At 42.9% G+C, this 21,751-nt stretch overlaps 1 protein-coding gene across 1 annotated transcript; it reads right to left on the bottom strand.

Moving 5' to 3' along the window:
* Positions 1-685: 685 nt before the first annotated feature.
* cttnbp2nlb (CTTNBP2 N-terminal like b) lies at positions 686-21,309 on the bottom strand. The gene is made up of 5 exons (XM_030784500.1): positions 21,221-21,309; positions 16,004-16,111; positions 5,319-5,558; positions 3,698-3,805; positions 686-2,138 (listed from the first exon to the last, which is right to left on the bottom strand). The coding sequence occupies exons 1-5, from the start codon at positions 21,224-21,226 to the stop codon at positions 849-851; spliced, it is 1,752 nt and encodes a 583-aa protein (XP_030640360.1). The 5' UTR covers positions 21,227-21,309; the 3' UTR covers positions 686-848.
* Positions 21,310-21,751: the final 442 nt, after the last annotated feature.

Below are 21,751 nucleotides of genomic sequence, written 5' to 3'. Positions count from 1 at the left end.
GAGGTGTTCAAGAAAATACAGAGCAGAGACAGATGCCTCATATAAACATAGGCATCTACACAGTGACAAAACAAAGGCATTTGAGCTTAACTCTGTTGGTATCCACACAGGATCACTACCAGGAAATGATGGCTTCTGCTTTCAGATTTTAAAAATGTGGTTTAAGTTTAGCCTCTTCCCTTTTAACTGTCTTTGGCCCTGTATCAGTTTCAAATCAAAATGATACTCGATGAAGTAATAGAATTGTCTTGAGTTAAACTGAAGAGTAAGTGACAGTCTAATTATTACTAGTCACTCCAAACATTTAGGCTTTCTAAGTGAAATGATAAAGGGTTTTTGAAGGGGGTTGGGGGGGTGGCAGGCTTTCATTCATAACACATTGATTTTAATACCTCACAGAATCTTTTCAGGGCTGTATCTGAGATTTATAATTTCAGTCCCCCCTTTTTCTCACTCAAACTTGCTTTGTTCCAGCAGCCTCTGTTTCAGCGCCAACCAAGCAGTATCTTGCTGCACCTGCTAAGTATTATATCAAAGGCCCTGAACTATAGTTTAGACAGCTTCTCATTAGTAGCCTGAGTTTACTGCAAAATTATTGCTTTTTATTTTATAATTTCATCTGTATTTTCATCCATAAACATGATATGCAAAAGGACAAGATAATATTTAGGGATAAATAAAAAATCTCAAAATATAACTAGACATATAAAGATCATTACAAATAATGGTTGATAAAAGGGAACATGAAAGAGGTCTCATTTTAGCTGGACAGTATTTGAGAGAGCTGATTGAGTTCATAGAGTATAAACTACCGACACATGTTATAGTGCCTTTTAGTGTTGTGCATGTTAGCTAGAGGAGGACATGACCAAGTCTGGCTCTTTAGCGCCCTCTTGTGTGCTGTTTAGGCCACAGCTTCCCGTAAGCTCTGGGAAGTGGCTGCCTCTGCCAGAAGTGACTGGTGAAGCAGGTGACTGGTTGAGGCCAGGTTTCTTGGGTGGGACAGGGGGTGGATGGCCCTTCTCAGATCTGGAGATAATGGGTGACCTAATGCCTGGAGACAGGGGGCCCGGGCTTTTGGCAGAGGGAGACGAGGAGGCCAGGTTGCGGTAGTCTGTGCCAAATGGAGAGCTGTTTGGGGCTGGGAGCTTTCCAGATGCCTGTTGGCTGGTGAAGCGAGAGAGAACTTGAGTGACGGTGTTGCGGGCCAGTTGCTTGGCTGTGCTGTTCTCCGGGGGAGGGGTGGTGGTCGGAGAGAGGTCTCGAGGGGAGTGCGGGAGTCCGCTCTGCTGCTGCTCCTGCTCAGCCTGAACCTGAAACTTGTGGCGTGCGGCATGGAAGCGCTGGTTGACACTTGCCTGGTAAGAGGACTGGTAAGTGGGGCTAGAAGCGCCTAGACCTGCCAAGCGCTTGTTAAGGACTGGCGAGGAGCAAGGAGAGGAGGTGAGCGAAGAGGAGGCTGTGCTGCTGGGTGACAGACTCTGTTGGAGGTGAATGGGCGAATGCAGGCCTCCTCCTGACCCGTTATCTCCCCCGCCATTCTCCTGGCTGGGCTTCTCCTCTGCTGCCTCTGTCTCTTTCTGGACGTGGTGATGCCCGTTCTGCTTGGGCAGCGGAGATGTCTTTGTGCTTACTGATTTCACCTCGGGCTCTGTCTGACTAAAAGCAGACACTAGCGTCGGTCCTGCTGGTGATTTAGGTGTCGTTTTTGCTTTTGTTTCCTCAGCTTTAACTTTAGCTTCTCCCAGTGTGGCTAGCTCCTTTTTAAGCCTCTCAATCTGCTCCTGCAGCTCCAGGCATCTGGCCTCCTCTTTACGCAGACGAGCTCTCATCTGCTCGCGCTCAGTGTCGAATTCGGCTAGCTGCCTCTCGGCCCGTGCCTCCATCTGCAGGCCGCGGTTGCGTTCGGCCTCTAGCGCCCTCTTCAGTTCCTCGGCGGCGCTGCTCTCCTCTTCCAGGCGACGCGTAAGCTCGGCAACGCGCTGACCCTCCTCCTGTGCTTTGGCGCTGGCGCGCTGGCACTCTTTGGCCAGGGCAGAAGACAACTGCTGGTGCTGGGCCAGGTCCTCCTCTGCCTGGCCTGACAACTTCTGCTGCTCCTTCTCCAACCGCTTCACCTGAGCCTTCTCAAACTCCAGCTAGAGAGAGAGAATGAGAGAGAGAGAGAAAGAGAGACAGAGAGAGAGAGATGAGCTGTGATTTTTAAAGTGCAAATATTGAGAATTTGATTGATGACATCATTGATTGATGACTTCTATAAAGACCAGACAGGAACAAAGAAGTCCTTATTACCTGTAATTTGGCACATTCTAACTGTGTCCATGTATGGTACCACTAATATTGATACCTGTGCTTGATTTTGGTTGAGTAAAATTCTTCAGATGAACACTATTATGATACCCAGTTCTTGTAGGATATTCATATGAACACTAGAGGGAGACAAATTATGTCTCACATGCTACTAGGCACCATGCCCCCCTCCGCCCCCAAACTTAATGCAGCATTAAAAGTAAAATCAAAGGGAAAGTTCATTGTAATACAAAAAAATAACATAGAAAATCTGGTTGATCATTGTCAAAGTTAAAGAAAATTATAATAATATTGTAGCTTAATACCCTCTAAATTCGACAATTTTTTTTCACCTCACAGAACTATGCACAGTAAGTAATAAAATCATCAAGGAGTAATAAAATCACTTCCTTGTATAGTGCTTTGATGAAAACAAAGTGGGAATGCAAGTTTGACACGTTCACCCTCTTTTTGGCTCAGCTAACAAATCTCAGCATGTCAGAAAAGTAGACAGCGCACCGTTTCATCACTGTTATAACTCACTGTGTATTTCACGGGATGAATGCTACATGTTTTCAAGACAGGTAGGCCTTTGATGTTTTGCCGCATACCCTCAAAGATCGACATTAGACCAACGTTAGATTGACTGATATCTGATTATTACCTTACCCACGATGCCCAGGCATCTGAGGTAGAGAGATGCTCAGAATGGCAGCGTAGGGGCAGGGAAGGAAAGACAGGAAGGGGCTCTTACGCAATTCTGTTGCCTGTGCTCTGACCTCAGCCACTCAGGCCACTCATTATCAGAGGCTTTCCTGTCACCATAAAAACACACCCCATGCTACAGGTCACACACACAATGGACTTTTCCTCCCAGGGCTTCCTATAGAACAATCCCAGCCAGAGAGACTCCCGGCCACTGTTAGCTGCACAACGCACACCCCCCCACCCCACCCCACCCCACCCCCCAAACCAAGCTATGTGCCATTGTATTACACAATAGAGCTTGTGAAGCAGACCAGCCTTGCACGTTTAGTTTGTCTTGGATTCCGTGTCTTAAGTGCGGAGAGGTAAAGGTGATGGACAAGGAGCGAGGGAAGACCAGACAGATTTGGACGTGCGAAAGAATGTCTCTTGGATGTTCGTGGCATGGGGGTGAGGGGAGCGGGCAATAACAAGTGGATTTTTTGTCCCAAAATGAGCGACAGTAAAGTTCGGGGAAGTTCCGTGGGAATTTTGCTGACAGGTTGTGCTCAGTAGCTGACGTCCGCCCCTTATCAGCTGTGCTATTGTCTGTTTGTTAATGATTGATTGTTATGCCTTTCCTAAGTTTCGGTAATGTTGTGTATGTGCATTGATAGTTACGAAATGTGTGTATCAGTGTGTTATGCTGCTGTTGCTAGGTTACCTGCTGCAGGAGCCTTTCCCGTTCCTTCTCTAGCATGTAGGTGACATCATCGCCCTCGGCAGTGTCCAGAGCATGGCGCCGTTTCTCCTCCTCAAGATCAGCTATGACCTGTACAAAGGAAGCGCACGCACACGCACACACACACACACAAACGCACACGCGCACGCGCACACACACACACGCACACCCAACACAAACTCAGATCAGTTCAACTTTAATCCACAGTTAAGCTTGGGACAATTATTAAGTTGTTTTCACATTTGATTTCCACGTACTGGCAAATGTTCTCAGTGTATCTAAGAACTTTTTTGATGTGTAGACTGCTAATGTGTTCTTCAGATGAAATAAACTACAGAGACAGCTAATATGAACAACTTACAGCACAACTAGTATTATTTCAATTTATTTTTAGTTGTGTGTGTGTGTGTGTGTGTGTGTGTGTGATCACATATAAGTCTATCGCACACATAACTGTCCTAAATAATGTAGCTCCACACGCTTCCACAGTACCCTCACTGGTGTGCACACACATGCTCACACATGCTGAAATCCAGGTCGTACAGTAGCCCTCCTCTACCCGTTTGACGATCCATTTGGGTGGTGATCAAATTTCACCTCAAGTCTCTAAATCACCCCCCCACCCCCTGCCTGCTTTTGACTGCGCAGGCCTCTCCTATCCTTTTACAGCTAGGGAGCGCTCTGTTGGTCCCCAAGGTCAATACTCACACTGACAAGAGAGTCATTGTGTAGGACCAAGCCAAAGAACAAAGGGCCCAGAGCTGAGAAACAATGCATCATGCCCGTCTCCTCGCAGTGGAACTGTATTGTTCCCCTAATACCCAGGTCTAGTCTGTAAGGGAGGGGTCAAACTCGGATAGCTTTTCGCCAAAAAGGACATTAATGAGGTAAAATAGTTTTACTAAATGCTTGGTGATTTTCTTTTTTTATACATATAAAAGTGGAGAGAAAATGCTATGCTCGGTATAACTTACGGTATGTTGACCCCGAAGACTTGATTCATTTTCTCTTAGTCTGGGGACATTGTAATTTTGCTCTTTAGTCTCATATTACTGAGGATACGTGTTTGGTGAGGTCCTTCTGAGGCGGAGTGGGGTTTTATTAAGCCCTTGTAGTCTGTAGTTGACCAAATGATTCAAAAATATTGGCTGGTTTCCTTTTCCTCAGTAAAAGTCATATTAAACTAAGCACTCAGTAATCAGGGTTATACATCCAGCATACTGGCATAATGCACTTACCCATCTTAATTTATAGGATGCACAGATGAGGCAACGCACTAAATTAATGTAAAAATTATACATATTGCCTTCAGGTGATACACAGTGTCCCAGTGAATCATAGAAATGCATAATACACAATTACCGCTTAGATTACACGGACTGCTTTCGGTGGAAATACTGTCTCCCAGTGAATCATAGAAATGCGTAAGGCACAATAACCACAGCCCTTAACAGTCAGCGTCAGGAGTGTGTGGGAGAGAGAAGCCATGTGAAAACGCTGGGGAGTAACTCAGATTGGGTTCAGGAAACCTTGTGTTCAATCAAACGGTAACAGCTTAACGTTAAAGCACAGAGGTCGGCGTCGTCCCTTGACCGCAGCTTACCCTCCTGTGTCGGCTCTCGGCGGCGGCCAGCTGGGCCATCATCTTCTCCTGCATCCTCTTACAGTGGGCCATGACGAGCTTGAGCACGGCCAAAGGGCTGGGACTGACGGACTGACTCCTCTCCCCCGCGCAGGGACCTTGACTCCGAGCCATCTCGCTGTCCCTCTGCAGAGCGAGGAACGGGTCGCTCAGATCATACTGCCCATAGCGCTCCTGGACAAAGGCGGTTTTGTGCTGGCCCTGGAAAACACGCACACAAACATACATACGTAAAGGCATGAGGTTGGGTAACAGGTTAGGTCGGGGACTTGTTAAGGAGGGTGTGCATTTCAGGGATAAGTTTAGGTAAGCGGACCAGACGTCGTGTCGTAACTTGCTGCTTGTCGCAAGAATAACAACTGTTATGTTTAACGGCTGTAGATTCATTAACCAGTTCCTATTTCAAAACGACTGCAAGTTTGAACCCATTTTAGGTGACTAATGAGGCAGGAAAGTTCATTCAAATCAAAACTGGTGTGTGTGTAAATGCTTCTTTTTGACTGTATATCATGGTATTTGCCCATGGAGTCTGGACAGTGTACAATGGGTATATAATTAGAAGCCTTTGTAGATTTGATGTGAACCCAAAACTTCTCTTTTCTTTTTTCCTGTTACAGGAACTAAGTGGGACTTGGAAGAGAGAGAGAGAGAGAGAGAGACAGGATGAAAGAGAGAGAGCGAGAGAGAGAGAGAGAGAGAGCGAGAGAGGCAGAATGAGAGAAAGAAGAAGAGATAGAGGAGAGGGATGGCTCCCCTCCACTGTCGGTGCCAAAGTCAACATAGAAATCCACACTCTCCTAAAGAGTTCCAGGTGCAGAGGCCTTCCCCTTCCTCTGACACACACGCTGACCAGAGACAGATGCAGCCTGTGTTCTGTCAGGTCCTCCCATCCCACACAAACACAAACACAAACACACACACACACACACACACACACACACAACAGGGTGTTTCATGCAGCCTCCCACCCCAAAACACCAATCAGACCCCCCCTCCCCGGGCAGGTGTTAGATGCTCCCTCAGGGAGGACAGGAGGGACGGATTAAAGATAGCCCCCAACACCCTCCACTCCACACAAACAGAGGGGACAAAGGGTGCAGCTGTGGAGGCTGGTCGCTGTCCCTCTGTCTGCTGAGATGGAGGGGACGTTTGACAAATGGGCAAGGCCAGGATGGAGCAGCCCTCTCTGAATGATTCAGCAGATGGAGGTGGCTTGCAGCTGAGGTGAAGAGGGGAGACCTCTTCCATCCCAGCCAACTGCTTTTATGGACTCAAACTGCGTGTCCCTCAGGGCTGTAAAACAGTGACCTGAAACGCCGAACAGTTCTAGTCAGATTTGAAATCAATTTTATTTGAAACATTAAACCTATATATTCTGCTTAGAATATGTGCTATTTTTACAAGCATATGTGTGTGTGTGTGTGTGTTTATATATATATATATATATATATATATATATATATATATATATATATATATATATATGTATGTAGTGGCTTGTGATACATCCAAGAGGTCAAGTCGCAAGTCGTATCAATACACAATACTCTGGAAATGTTTTGAAACTTATCTAAAAATATGCTCAGGCCTAGTTTATGCCAGTCTTCCATTCAACAGCATTCTTCTTTAGTCACATCACTCCTGTAGAGTGAACATCAACCAAGCCCCTGCCCTCAGGGCAGTCAGAAAAGAAAACCCCCTCTGTGTGGTACTACCTCTTACAACACAAACAAAGAATGCAGACAATTTAAAGTCAATATTACAACACGAGAGTCTCCAAACCATTAGTTCTCACTGTTAGGTCTCGGTGTGTGTTCAGTGGAGAGTTCTCAAGGATAACTGTATGCCTGAGAGGTTCCATGGGTAATTTTTAACCAGACTTTAATGGTCCCTGTTTTCCTCATTTGGCCAATAGCATCTGCTAATCACTGAGTCTTAGGCGCAAAGTCTTTGTAATGAAAGATTTGGGCTTTGGTTTGGGGGATGTTGTTTTCACACAGCTGCTAGTGAACCTTCACTACATATTTTTGCGAGATATATTTTGCTGTGTATCTCATCTGTGTTAGCCCACTTTGACATATGTGTTCATGTAAAATTTCTCTTTTTGGTTAACACAGCGTGATAAATAACGGTTTCAGACAGCTGTTCACAATCTGGTAGGTTTTTTTTTTTCTTTCTTTTTTTAACCGTCTGTGTGTGGATTTAAAAAAAGAAAGAATGTCTTAAACTTGACTTGCTAATTGAGTGTTAAGTCACTGAACCGCAGAGTTTCAGGTGGTGTGCAGTAGCTGCTAATTTCCAACCCAATGAATCTGGGATTATTGAATCCTATTTAGCATTCCCACACAGCAAACGCGCAGACACCCACACAAAGCCACAAAAGGACCAAAGCTGATCAAATCAGAAACCATGAGCAATCTGATATCGTTTGCTCACACTTTTGTCTTCTAATAAAAGATGGAGAGTGTCCAGTTTCTGTTTTTCGTGAGAGCACAGTGATTATCACAATACATTCTGCAGCTGACATATATATGGTGTCAGTGCAGCCGGTAAAGAATCCTGTTACACGACTATGGTCTCTCTCTCCTTCTCTCTCTCTTTCCTTCTCTCTCTCTCTCTCTTTTTCTACCCCCCTTTTTTCCTACTTGGAATGTGTTTTCAGTGCTTGAAGTAGGAGGAGTCTTTTGTGAGAATGGTACTAAACATTATCGGTTGTTTGTTTCCATGGAGACGTCTAGAGCGTGAGACCCTGGGAGAGATGCCCATTCCCTTTGCTTGGCAGGGGGCACCAAGATGGGGCTGACTCCCCCTGGTGTCATAAGAGGCTTTTGGAGCGAACAAAAACACTCTGATCATTAAGAAGTAAATCCTATGTTTGAAAAATGCTCAGTACTGAAAGACAGCACAGCATAGCTCAGACAGGTTTGCAGCAGTTTTCAAAGCAGAGAAATGTTTCCATCTGAATATTTGGAATATATTGAATGGTGAAAGTCTGCTCTAATCCCATGAGGACTGGAGGAGACAATGCTTGCAGTGCCTGCGGACGCTACTTTGGTTAGATGAACCGTTGGCTCTTCTGCTCTAAATCCATCATGAATCAGGACAATGCTTGACTCACTGCCCAGTCTTTTTACCACTTCACTTCTCCCTTAAATCAATCTTGGCGCTACGTGACTATCGGTCAAGCCGACTGTCTCTTCCTGTCTGGGTCTGTGTCGATGTGTGTGGTTGCGATAACGCATTAAGGCCTCTCGATCTTGTCAGTTCAAAAGCACTCACTTCTGGGAGTTAATATCTCTCTGTGCTACTCTTAATGGGCTCGAAATGAGCTTAGACAAGCTCTGATTCCGCCCTTTCGATTTCACCCAGATCCGCCAAGGATCCCGTCTGGAGAGGCTAATCTGGGTCATTTCCTGCGATCGGATCAGCTCCGTTGTCTCCGGATTCCAATCATTCGACAGGCCGCTGGTTCTCCTCGGGCGTCATGCGTATCTGGTGCCTGAACCCGGGGAAAGGAAATGTGTTCTCCAAAGTGCTACAAAAATACGCTCTTAAGGGCTTGCATACCTTTGCCTCATTGAACAAGATCTATGTCTGTCTGCTACAGCCCCCCCCACCCCCCACCCACTCCCCCCTTCCCTTAAGGTGACCCTGACTTACTGTTTAAGTGCAGAGTGACAGATCGATAGAAAACAAAGCACACTTTCATACACAGATTAACGTAGTCAGGGATATATTAACAGGAGAGAGAAAAGCGTAGGTTTGCAGAAATTCACTTAATCCCTGTCGTAATCTTATCAACATTCACCGAAAAGGGAAAATCTGATTCTGCACTTAGAGCAGCCTAATCTAGCACAAGCTTTAATCTGGTTCCTTATGGTATGAGTTCTAATTATAGCCCAGAGTAGTGTCCAGAATCTTGAATCTGGTTATTCTCTTTTCCGAACACAAGATCTAAGATAAGCTCATTATAACATAACAAAGGGCTTATTACCAAGGCTTTGGTGATTGGTACCCTAGTTGAATGAGGTTGGGTAGTGCTAGGCTTGGTACGTCACACTGGGTGTGCAGGTGTGTTACTGCTACGTTGGAATGAAACTTTCCCATCAAATGGGAGTTGGGAAACAGAGCATGAGTGGCCATAAGGAAAGTGTAAAACACCACTCCAGATTAGTCTCTAAGGTTATACTATAAGCATACCATATGTCCTGTACAGGTGCAGGGACTAGAAAGCCAGATTTGTTGTAGAGAGATCAACACTTAAGTAAGTATAGAGGAGGGCTGAGCACAAAGCCAACGGCTCTAAGAGGAGCAAAGACCTTTCTCTGAGCTTAGAAGGGACCACTACTAATGTAGATCTATTGCGCTAGCTAAAAATAAATGAGCATATCATTCATGTCAAAGTTTAAAAGAGTTATTATCGAAATACGCATCTGATCTTAGTGCGGGCCGGTGACAAACATCTCACACACCATTTCAACATTCAACAGCGTACTCTCTCAGTACTGTACGGTCCCGTGCTGTCCTGTGACCTGGATGAAGGCTTTATATAAAGCATCATATAATCAATGGCTCATAGTCCAACTCTGAGCCTGTATTATAAAACAGATCAATGCTTCATTATGTGTGGTTTCCAGGACACCTTCTCTCCCATAGATACCGTTCAAACAACATGGATTCTGGCAAGAATCCAGTCTAGTTATCACTGCTCTTAAACCAAACCATGTGGACTAGATCCAACAGACTGTCTGGGGGGGGGGGACTCATTTTATACAGTAGTCTTTCACATGATTTGGATTTAAAAAACTGCAGCCACCAAGAATGCTTATTTATTTTCTTAAGCATACTGTAGACCGTTAGTCTACTGCACTGGAAACTGTATCACATTACTGTGACTGTGCAGTCACAGTTAGTATTTGATTACTTAGGTCTTAAACTTTTGTCTTTTAAAAGATTCTTTTCATATTGCGATGACTCATTCACCAGGATGTGTTATCTTTTTCTCAGCTGAGCACCAAAGGAGGGAGAACGGTGAGTCAACAAGGCTCTGTTCTGAGATCAGTTTATCATTGGATCCACTGAGCATAATGTTCAGTCCTCAGGGACAGAAGGTACTTTTTTGAGGTTGACTGGTCTTCAGTATTTTTAGCCCCAGAGTGAATATGATTGGGTGAGGGGTTGATGAGTGAAGGGAAGTTTCCCTTGAGGAACAACCTTTTGTCACAGAGGGAGTTGGAGACGGGGGGAGAGGGAGAGAGAGAGACAGAGAGAGAGAGAGAGAGAGAGAGAGAGAGAGAGAAGTAGACAAGTGCAGACAAGACTAGTCTCAACAGCCTCTGCTTCACGGCTATAACATAAAGTGACACGCCCAGCCAGTCACACACACACACACACACACACACACACACACACACACACACACACACACACACAAGAACACAAACTTGTAGTGCACACAAGAGCTCTCAGGCTCAAGCCTTGACCTAAATACCCCTTTTACCTCCACTCTGCTTGAGTACCTGAGAGTAAATGAGGAATTTTTAAGAAGAAGCTTGTTTGTCCTTGTAGCCATTAGCTGAACAAACATGTAAAGCTGAGAAATGGGTGTTTTTAGTTTAGTTTTTTTTTTTTTTTTCTAACATTAAATTCCCTCTTTTTTGAAAAAGAAAAACAGGAGGAAATTCTACTTTACCTTAATGCAATAAACCAGTTTCCTGAGTGAATTACTTCAGGGAAACCACAACCTCCAGACCGAAGCTGAGGTCATGAAAGAAAAAAAAAAAAAAAGAGAGCGAGCAATGGAGAACCACAAAACTCTGATTACTGTACCCAAGTTCATCTGTCATTATGATTTAGCGGACTGTGTCATCTGTAAGTAAATGGTTTTTATAGTCTTTAAACTACTGATTGTTTTAAAAGAGTTTAAAAGAGTGCAACCAAGACTGTGGAATGATAGCTTGTTTAAAAACAAAGCCAAACGGAAAGGTGTATAAAGCTAACTGCATGACCAGATTTAAATCACGGCACATGAACTTTGCCCCAGCCAGTTTCTATTTTTATTTTTTTATGAACAGAACAGCCTTTAGTTAAGGGACTTGCAAACAGTAAATCCTATCTCACAAAGAATTTACCTGTCTGGAGCTATCGGGGCGTTGCCATCAAGTTGTTAAGTTAACAGAGCCAAACTGAGCTCCACCTCAGTAAAGACAATAACCACTCATAGATAAGACTGTTTTGTGTTGGACTGGTAGCATGTATCATGTGAAAGAAGGGCTAAGGTTATGTTTTCTTTTTTAATCATTTCAGCACTGGCGTTTTTGCCTTTCACATGAACAGAAAAAAAAAAATCCTTTGTTCCATGTTGGCCACTTTCAGAAATGTGCAAGATTCATTAACCATTAAACATTATCTGGTTGCAACAGGGTTGGGATAGTGTCCATGGAGGAAGTCCTAATGGTGTGTGGTTGCAGACAGAGACTGACTGATATCCAAAGAGTTCTTAGAAAGGAAGTTGGGGAAAAAGCGGAAGGGAATACTGAAATTTACCTCAAATCTTTATATCAATCACACACACACACACACACACACACACACACACTCTCTCTCTCTCTCTCACTCACTCACACACTCACTAGCTCACTCACTCACTCACACACACACACACACACACACACACACACACACACACACACACACACACACAATTAGACTTTCTTTCTTTCCTTTCTTAACTCCTGGGAATACCAAAACTCCTCAGTTTCATTGCTCTCCTCTGCAGCCCCTCTAGAGTTGAGAAAAGTTGCCTGGTGCCCTGTCTCTGTGTTCTGTGCCAAGAGCCACTGTGAGAGAAAACTACACAACCACCATGGCCAAAAATGGGGCTTGGCAATGGAGTCCTTAATCTCTCTCTCTCTCGCCTCCTCTCTCTCTCCCTCTCTCTCTCTCCCTCATTCTTTCTCTCTCTTAAATCCAAACAAAACCATGAAAGACAAAAAGCATTCATCTTGAAATACAGCCTAATAGCCCTGGGTTTAAAGATCGGTCATTTTCACTTTATCTCACCATTCAAAAAGAAATGGGTTCTTTGCGTGATTTTTTATTCTTTTTTGTGGGCTATAGTTCCATCTCTCCACTGATCTTATCACACAGCGTATAAAAGCGCTTGATTCAATAGGTGACTAACAGGCAGGGATTTATTCGTTTGAACATGACTCACTGACTTCACGTCTCACTAACAAACTCCTTAAGGATTCGCTCTGTGTATTGCTCTTGATGAGGTCATGATTCTTTGGCTGGGGATGAAAAAAAAAAAAACCTAACATAAAGAAGTGTGCCTTCATGTTAGCCACTTTTGTTTACCACTGTGAACTCTCCTTTAGGGATCTAAGATAGGATGGTTAAGTTGCAGTAGTAACACACTTCCTTCCATACTCAATAAACAAACAATTGTCCTAAATATACCAAGAGTGGAGATCAGGAAACTAACTCTCCACAGGAAACAGTGACTGGTATGGAAACGGAATGAGAGAGACAGATACACACACACATACACACACACACACATACACACACACACACACACACACACACACACACACACACACACACAAACAAATACTTAACCCTGCATCCATAAAGTCCTTTAAATTAGACTGTGAACTCAATGGGTCAGGCAAACTGAAGGGATTGGCTAGCTTAAGGTCATTAACATGCTCCTTGTTTTTCCCTTTCTTTTGCTGACTCCAGCAATACAGCAGGAGCTGAGGGCTGCCATTTTCTAATCTATCTATCTGTCTGTCTGTCTGTCTGTCTGTCTGTATATCTATCTATCTATCTATCTATCTATCTATCTATCTATCTATCTATCTATCTGTCTGTCTGTCTGTCTGTCTATCTGTCTGTCTGTCTGTCTAATGTGTGTGTGTGTGTGTGTGTGTGTGTGTGTGTGTGTGTGTGTGAATTTATGCTCTGGGCCATGTACTAAAAGCCTAACAGGGTGCAGTGAGGGGTAAAGTACTATCTCCTTCCCTGCCTCCATGCCCCCCAGCAAAACACGGTGACTCAGGCAGAACTTAAAATAAAACACATCACATCGCAGGCTTCACTACCAATGATCACGAACAGCCAATCAAAACGTTGCCCTGTCTACATAACCAATGTTTTAGGCGTGTCCCGAGTGGATGCTTTGAAGCGACTTGCTTAGAGAGTATTGTACGTAGGGCGGTATGAGAGAATGACAGCAGACCCGAAAATAATGATTGACGAGTGAGCCGCGAGGCCCTAACATCCACTCAACGATCAAGAAGTCAATTCGAAGAGGAAAAAAAAAAAAAAGAGTTGCTGCGCTGTGCTGTCAGGCACGCCCTTTGGAACGAGTTCAATCAAACTGATCGATACATCATCGCCGGCTGACAAAGATACTTACATTAAAAAAAAAAAACAACTTAAGCATAAGTGTCATTACAGTGTGTTTGTTTTAACAGCGCGCCCACTCATATGAGAAGCTTAATGCTTCTGTACTTACTTAATAAACCATATCCCATCACAGTGACAGTTTGATGTATGGGAATCACACACTGTCAGATGGTTTCGTAAACAGAGTTTGAAAGCTTGAGGAGACACCTCACTGTGTAACACATCCTCTATCACTAAGTACTGGTCTTACTGGATTTCTGTATATTTATTCAGATAACTCATTTTGTTTCTGGCTTTGGCTGACAAAATGTTTAAAAAACAAGATTCAATTCATTTAAAAAAAAAAATAGCACTCATAGACCAATAATCTTTATTTTCCCCTTCATCTTTCAAAAGTTGTATAAACACATTTAGATTTGTGAGAAGAAGCACATGCATGCTCCCCGTGGCTAAAAACACTTTTGCTTTAATTATAATTACTAAAATAAATATTTAGGGACTGAAATATCATCCTTTCAGTCAACGACTCCATTAAAGACAACCCGAGCAACACTGAAACCCTTTAATGACCGGAGAGAGATGGAAGAAAAGAAAGAGGAGGAGGAGGAGGAGACGTAGCTCTCAGGCAGCTCCAGACTTAAAGACAGGACAAGAGTGGCTGGAGGAGGCAGGAGGAGGTCATGGTTCCTCCTCTCTAGGGAGCGGTATAATGAGTCTCAGATTGTTGCTCCTGCTCTGTAATTACAGCCATGCTACTCGCTTTCTCACTACACCGTTTCTCAAGTCTTCACAAACACTCTGATGAGGGTCCAGGAGCTCCCTGTAGGGTCGTGCGCGTGCACGTAACTCCGGAGACGTCCAGAACTTCACCGTGGGGGAAACGGCTCAGCCGACCAGACAGAATTTAATTTGCCCTTTCTAAAATCGGCAAGTTTGTGATCAATAAAAGTTTCTTTCTGTATTCAGCCTGCTCATTTGTTTGATTTATTCAGTGACGTGTTAAGTTCAAATGGTCAAAAATGGATCCACACTTGGTTGTGTTTCCATAAAAAAACGAAAACAAAAAAACAACAGTATCTTTCAGAGAGCTTTCAGCTGCGCTCACGTCACGTAGAGGACGTCTGTTCAGGTCTTGGCGATGATAAGAGTGTTATACTGATGTTCTGTTACGTTCTGTGAAAAGCACATACCGAGACAGATCACTGCTGACTGAATGATCGGTATGTGCAGGCAGAAAAGCACCAGCTTTCTCCCTATCATGCCCCACACTTTTTAGTTTTCCCTCTTGCTCTGTTTTCCATGGCTATATTTTACTACACATATTTCCTGTTATTGTCAAATGCTTCAAACACAATGACAGTCACTGTACAATTTGTCACTTTACCATTCTTTGGCTCAGTTGCAAGCTGTTGGAAGATTTATCCATTTCATATTCCACACATACTGCTAGTCTCACGTATTACTTTTGTAGCCTTTTGCCTTTTGCTAAAAATCTAAATCGACAAAGCCTGATTGTTCAAACAGTGTGAAACAAAGCACTCACTGAATTTTTTGCATGCTCTCAGAGCCTTAGAGTGCCAAAGTCCCCATTTACTGGGTGTGCAGCTAAATACTTTCCTTTGGCAAGTTTTCAGGTATCTACAATTATTATTTTGGGCATGTATAGGTTTAGTCACATGTGTGCTAAGCCTTTAAGCATTAGAAGCTGTGGTGTATACATGTGTTCCAACCATCTTTACTCCGATGGCAGGATGAAAGACACAAGATATGCCAAGCTCAAACCAAAAACATTTTTTTTTTCCTCCCATTTGGCACACTTACAGTAAAACCATGTCACTCGTCAAAAGGAACATTCCTCAGCGTGATGGGAAAAGACAAAAAAAAAATCAGTACAAAACAAAAACTAAAACAAATTGTTACTTGTGGGAACAAATCGTTTTCTCTGTCCTAACTTCAGACATTTCCAAAAATGTATCACTTTTTCAGATTCAGAGAGTTCTTTTTTGTCATTACAACGCCTCGAAGTGAATCTGTAAAACACTTTATTGTGTCATGCATAATAAAGTATTTTTATGACCATGGGACTACGAATGACCCCACAATGAATATGAAAAAAAAAATATGCAGCAAAGAACGGGAGGGAACCTTATAACAAGCTTACACGAGCTGCTCAAACAGCAGAATGGAGCAGATACAATGCAGATAAATGGATACAAAGTTGGGATACTTACTTTTAGGGCGTTGATGACCAGGTCCTGAGCCTCCAGCTCTCCCTCCAGGATGCTGAGAAGCATCAGCAGCTCTCCTTTATTCAAGGTCTCCACATTCATCCTGGACTCCTGAAACCACAACGACCAATGAACGAGTGATAAACAACACCGCAAACGCTCGCTCTCCCTTCTCCGCCAGGCGCTAAAATGTCTGCATTGTCTAAATCCTAGTTTCATGGCTATATATACACACACGCACACACACACACACTGATGTTATATAATACTTATTTTTTTCTGCTCTGATTCTAACCACTGATTTACATAAAGGCCATTTAAGCTTGACGACCCATGCAATAATAGCACATACGTGTCCTGTAAATACATTACAGGAAATGTAGTTGTCGTTCACTCGGGGTTACTATGTAGTATGAGTAGACAAGTTCCTTAACCTAATAAAGATAAATCAGACCGAAAAAGAAAAAGATCTGAGCTCATCTCAGTGCGACCTTGAACGACCTAGAAAATTATGACTGTTTATTACGGCCGACCGTAAATGCCAAATGACATTTCATGAGAGAACATGAGAATGAATAAATGGATTCATCTCGATCATGGATGTCAAGCTTCTCCCTTTTGAACCCCTCGAGACAGAGCTGTCTGTGTCGCGGCCTGGCTTAAACATCAGGCCACAGACAGGAAGCTATTAGCATACTTGAACACTTGAGGCCCACAGCAAATTGACTGTAGCGTGTTGTGCTCTCCAACGAACTCTTTCCCCTGCCCATTCACGCGAGTCTGAAACGTTTTTCTGTCAGACTGAAATATTTGGAACGTGTTGTGCTGTGCATCCAGAGACCATCAAACTATTCACCCCTGTGCCAAATCTCCTGGTTACAGCAAAACTGTGAACTCTAATCGTGAATAGTGTCTTGACCCACACAAACATGATCTGACTCTTTGCTGTTAGTGGCAATGATAATTCCACCAAAGAGAAAAAAATTGCAAACAGGCCTACTGAATACAAATGTCTTAGAAGCAACAGGAGCAGAGACGCTGTCTGTATATCCGAGACATGGATGAAGTAGTCTATATATGCAGTTTGAACACATAATTGCTAAGAATGAGAATGGAATGCGATGCTAAAACGGTCACAAAACCTCTTTAAGTGTCTACTGGTAATACTGACCATGTCTAATCAGCAACAATACAATCTTTTCATGTTGTATTTATCTTATCAATTGCTGTATTTTTAAGTATGATAACTAATGCCATGTAAAATCAGTGAGGAGGACAGAGATTTGCAATGTCCAGGAGACGTCTCTTTAGACTAAGCAGAGAAAGATGAACTCACTTGTAATGACTGATATCAAATCTCCTTCATACCTTTTTGTCTGGGAAATTTGATTTAACAAAGCTAACCAGACAAAATACAGAGGTATGAATCACTGAGATGGCTGGATTTGTCCTCTTTGTAATGCGTCTAGTCATGCTTTCTTTGCAGTGAATCATGCTTTGAACAGATCTGGACCTTTACGGCAAAGGGTTGCGATTTTTTTTTTTTTCTTCCCTTTTTTCAAGATGTTTCCGCACAGTGATGTCATCCAGCTACCACTGCCACATACGCTAGCCACGTGGAGTGGATTGCTGAGAGACTCATCCGGCTAAAGCAGCACAGTTCGGTCAAATTCAAAAAGCAACGTTCTCAGTCAAACGTACTAACCCAAACATTCCTCGACTCTTCAAAGAAACCTAAACTGATTACTTAATCCCCCAAAGTAGTCTCTCTCTGAGCAGAAACAACATGACCTTGTGTATCAAATTTTATTTCTCAGTCAATTCAGTCAATTTCACAACCACTGGCATGAATTTGTCCTTTGATATTTGACTTTTTGAATGCGGGCTTCGGTCTTGCCTTGAAGACAAAATGCTCAGTGAGGCAGCATCTGTCATTCATGTGGTCAGCTCTTATCTCAAAAGAACAAACCCTGCCAGGTCAATGGGATGCAGGCTTCAAATATACCCTATGTGTACCAGCTAACAATACATTTCCATCAAGGCCATGGTTACAGAAATTAATGAGAGAAAGATTTTTTCTCTCTCTCTCTCTCTCTCTCTGAAACACGACACTTGCTTTTGAATGATTATGTTGACTTATATTACATCAGAGTTCTACGACATCTAATACTTTTGACAGTCTTCTGTGCAGCTTGTGGTTCCACTACTGGTACAATATAATGACAGTGTGCCAATGCATGTGAAGCATGCAGCTTTTCTTGATGGCGAAACACACACACACACAGACACACATATTCGTGCACAAAAACATGCGCGCACACAAACTTGAAAGAAACCAGAGCAACAACTTTAGCTTCAGTTCATTTAAAGGTCTGAACGCTATTAAATCAAAAGATGGTAAATCAAAATGCCATGTGAAAACAGACACACACACACACACACACACACACATACACACACACACACACACATCGCATGCAAATAAAACATGCATACACAAACATCAATAGAACATTGATACAGATGGGACTTCTGAAGGTCTCATTTTACAGAGGGATGCAGGATTTAGTGACTCAAAACATTTTATCAAACCAACAGGGCAGGATTACTCTGTGGTCTTTTCATAGCTCCAAGCTGAAACTCATAAGATAGGTTAACCTCTCCAAGACCCTTATTACCCGACAGTGGGAAACAGATCCCATGGGAAAGCCCAGTATTCCCACAGTATTTGTGCCTGCTACTACAAAAATCCCCCAGAGGGATTTTTCACTGAATTTTCATATAAATGTCTTTGCTGAACATACCATGCAATACCACTGCAATACTACAATGCTGCAGTCACCTATTCATTCTCAACTGTCACTTTCTAGTACTAGTGGTAAGGGGAGGTTTTGTCTTTGCGTGAAAAATACAAATATTCTGCGTTGTACAGTGTTAAGTGAGACAAAACACTAAAACCGTAAGCGTTTAATCCAACCATATTTGTTGCTGTCTCGAAGCCAACCTTAGACACAATAATGTCAAGGGATAATTAATACAACGCATCTTGTTTGCCACAAGCCAATCCGCTCTCAGGCTATGTCCCAGAGGAGCTAATGAGAACTCGTAGCAAAGCATTCCAATTCATTTGACATACAAGCCGTACGGCTGTGACCATGGAGAACGAGGCTGTGAGTTGTAAAATTCAAAAAACAAATGTACGTCAGACTGAGAGAGAGCAGTTTATGTCTATGTCTATAAGTCCATTACATGTCCACTACACCCTCTAAATAAACAATCCATGCTAGGTATCCACTTCCTCAAGGTGACTGCACAGTGTTATCTTCATACGTTAAAACACAGTGGAGTTCCCAAGCTTAACGAGTGTTTGTGCTAAAATTGCCTGGTTGCTCTTCAGGAGCGAAATGGAATTTATCCTGGGGACATAGAGAACAGAATAGTTTTGGGGTATTTGTTTGTGTTCCTTCTCTCAGTTCAAAAATTCATCACTCTCTACGCAGAAACAAAACCACACAGAGCTCTCTTTGTGTACTTCAAATTGACCATAAGAGACATAAGCAAGGTCTTTTTTTCGCAGAAACAATTTCTCCTAGATGACAAAAAGAATTTAATCTGTAGCCTATTCACTGAATTTTGCATTGACTGATTAGCATCTGCTAGTCATTGTGCAAATAATGACTGGGGTTTAAATCTGTGTGTCTGTGTGTGTGGGGAGGGGTGGGGGTGTTTTGTTTTGTTTTGTTTTGTTTCTTCTCAGTTTAATTTAATAGTTAGGTTGTTCCTGGACAAAGTGCACAGCATTTGCACGTGTTACATTCAGTTTGGAGAGAAAGCACAGTGAAAAAACAAAAGGCTAGTCTGAAACAACATGAGTCTACTGCTCTGGCCCTGGCTCTCCGCCCATCATTCAGACAAACATATACAAAGTGCAATTCCATTGAAATGACCACAGTATGAAGTCTGTCAACATTGGCATATGATGGAGAAAAAAAAAGCTAGAGGTTTGGGTGTTGAGGTTGGAACCATAAGTTACCAAATCCATCAGGAATCTAAAGAATTCATACCCCACACATCATGTACTCAAGGTTTTCAAAATGAGAAGCTCAGTGATTAGATGAGATCCTGGAGAGGAAAACTCATTTTGTCTGACAACAACCATTTTAAACACAATAAGATAACTGCCCATTGAGTTGTTTTTGGAAGCACATAATACCCATGTGCATTTTCTATAATTATTCTTGAACAGAGAAACAAGAACCAGTAAATTTGACTGCCGCTGGTATTCAAGTCACAACAAAGCACGTCACTGAGGTGAAACTTCAAGTTTGACTGCATTGTTCCCAACAAAGCCTGTGATTGGGACCACAAAAAGTTTCTACTTCTTTAACTAATTAGAGTGCATTCACAGGACTGAAAATGTGGGTGACATACACGAGTAATTTCAAAATCTTCTTGCTCTGGGTCCGTACATTATGCAATATTTGATAGTGTTTATCTAGTATTAACGGCGTTGTAACACATAAAAATACTGTTTATGTCAAGTAGGTTACTAAGCATGGAACACTGCTGTGACAACAACAGAAGTGACAAAGAGGGTCCAGTGCTGAACTTCCCAATAAGGTGAATATCTCGGATATGGAGTAACGTTTCACTCAAAAAGATACAGTTCAGCACTGGGGTCTCCGTGTGCAACCACAGTGGGTTATTGATCCGGTTATCTGGACGCCAACAGCACACGCGAAGTATTGTATACAGCAGTCCTGCCCTGAAGGCGCTCTCTGTCAAAGTCCTGTAATAGCTTCTTCTTCTAGCCTTCACCTCCATAGATAAATTCAACATTTTGTGAGGTTTGGTTCAACTAGTATTCTTAAAAAAAAAAAAAAAAGCCGTGAGTGAGCCGCAATTAAAAATGACCTCAGCGGATTATTTTTTCGACATTGTGCCCCTTTTCTGTAATCGATGCCCACGCGCCTCTCACCATCCAGAAGCGACCCACGAGGGTGAACGAAGGTCTTACAAGACATTAACATAAGATGTAGCACAACTGTAGCTGACCTTGGCACGTTCTCGAGGCATCCTCAAGACTTGTAATTCAATTGTTTTATATGTTCCTAAGGCGATTCAAAAATCAAGTCACTGCTCTCGGAGGCTCTTAGTGTACAAATAATAAACGTTAGAAAATGAGAGCGTGTTTCTCAAGATATGTAAACTATTATTTACCTTCATGCGGTCCGTTGTTTCTTCATCAATTGCAACGAACAAGAAAGTTCACACTTCTAATTTGTTAATTTTTGGAACATGAACTGTCTGTACACCAGTCCCAGTGGAAAATATGAACTGCTGTCGCTTACAAAGCAGTTAACCAATAAACAAAGGGTATTATACACCACTGGCCAATAGACGACGTCTCTTGACTGTGGTGGGCAGGGACAGGCGTGAAAGGGGCTGGCGTATAGCTTTCGGGCATATCTCTTTGTCTAAAATTGGCCTGCGATAGATTGTTGATGGGCGTTGTGATTTACAATGAATTACAGTTATTTCACCCCCTTTCCCAATTATTTACATATTTCAAAAAAGGTCTTTATTTCCGAGACGCTTTTACTGTCCTTCCTGGGCGTTATGAGTTATTTTGTTAATAAGATTTGCTTGAATTAATAAGGCTGCCTATGCCCACTCAGTAGCGCTTCTGTGCCACCATATATGTGTCTAAAGAGCGGAGACCAGATGCCTGCAAAATCAGATAACACGGGA

Source organism: Chanos chanos, chromosome 9, assembly GCF_902362185.1.
Source record: "Chanos chanos chromosome 9, fChaCha1.1, whole genome shotgun sequence".
Lineage (NCBI taxonomy): Eukaryota > Metazoa > Chordata > Actinopteri > Gonorynchiformes > Chanidae > Chanos > Chanos chanos.
The sequence above is the reverse complement of the archived record's forward strand: the minus strand, read 5'-3'. Positions and strand labels throughout refer to the sequence as shown.

Excerpts from the sequence above, each read along its gene's own strand:
- cttnbp2nlb (XM_030784500.1), bottom strand. Across the intron at positions 3,806-5,318 it reads CCGAGAGCCGACACAGGAGG|GTCATAGCTGATCTTGAGGA; the intron begins GTAAGCTGCGGT and ends TCCTTTGTACAG. Across the intron at positions 2,139-3,697 it reads GGGAAAGGCTCCTGCAGCAG|CTGGAGTTTGAGAAGGCTCA; the intron begins GTAACCTAGCAA and ends CTCTCTCTCTAG.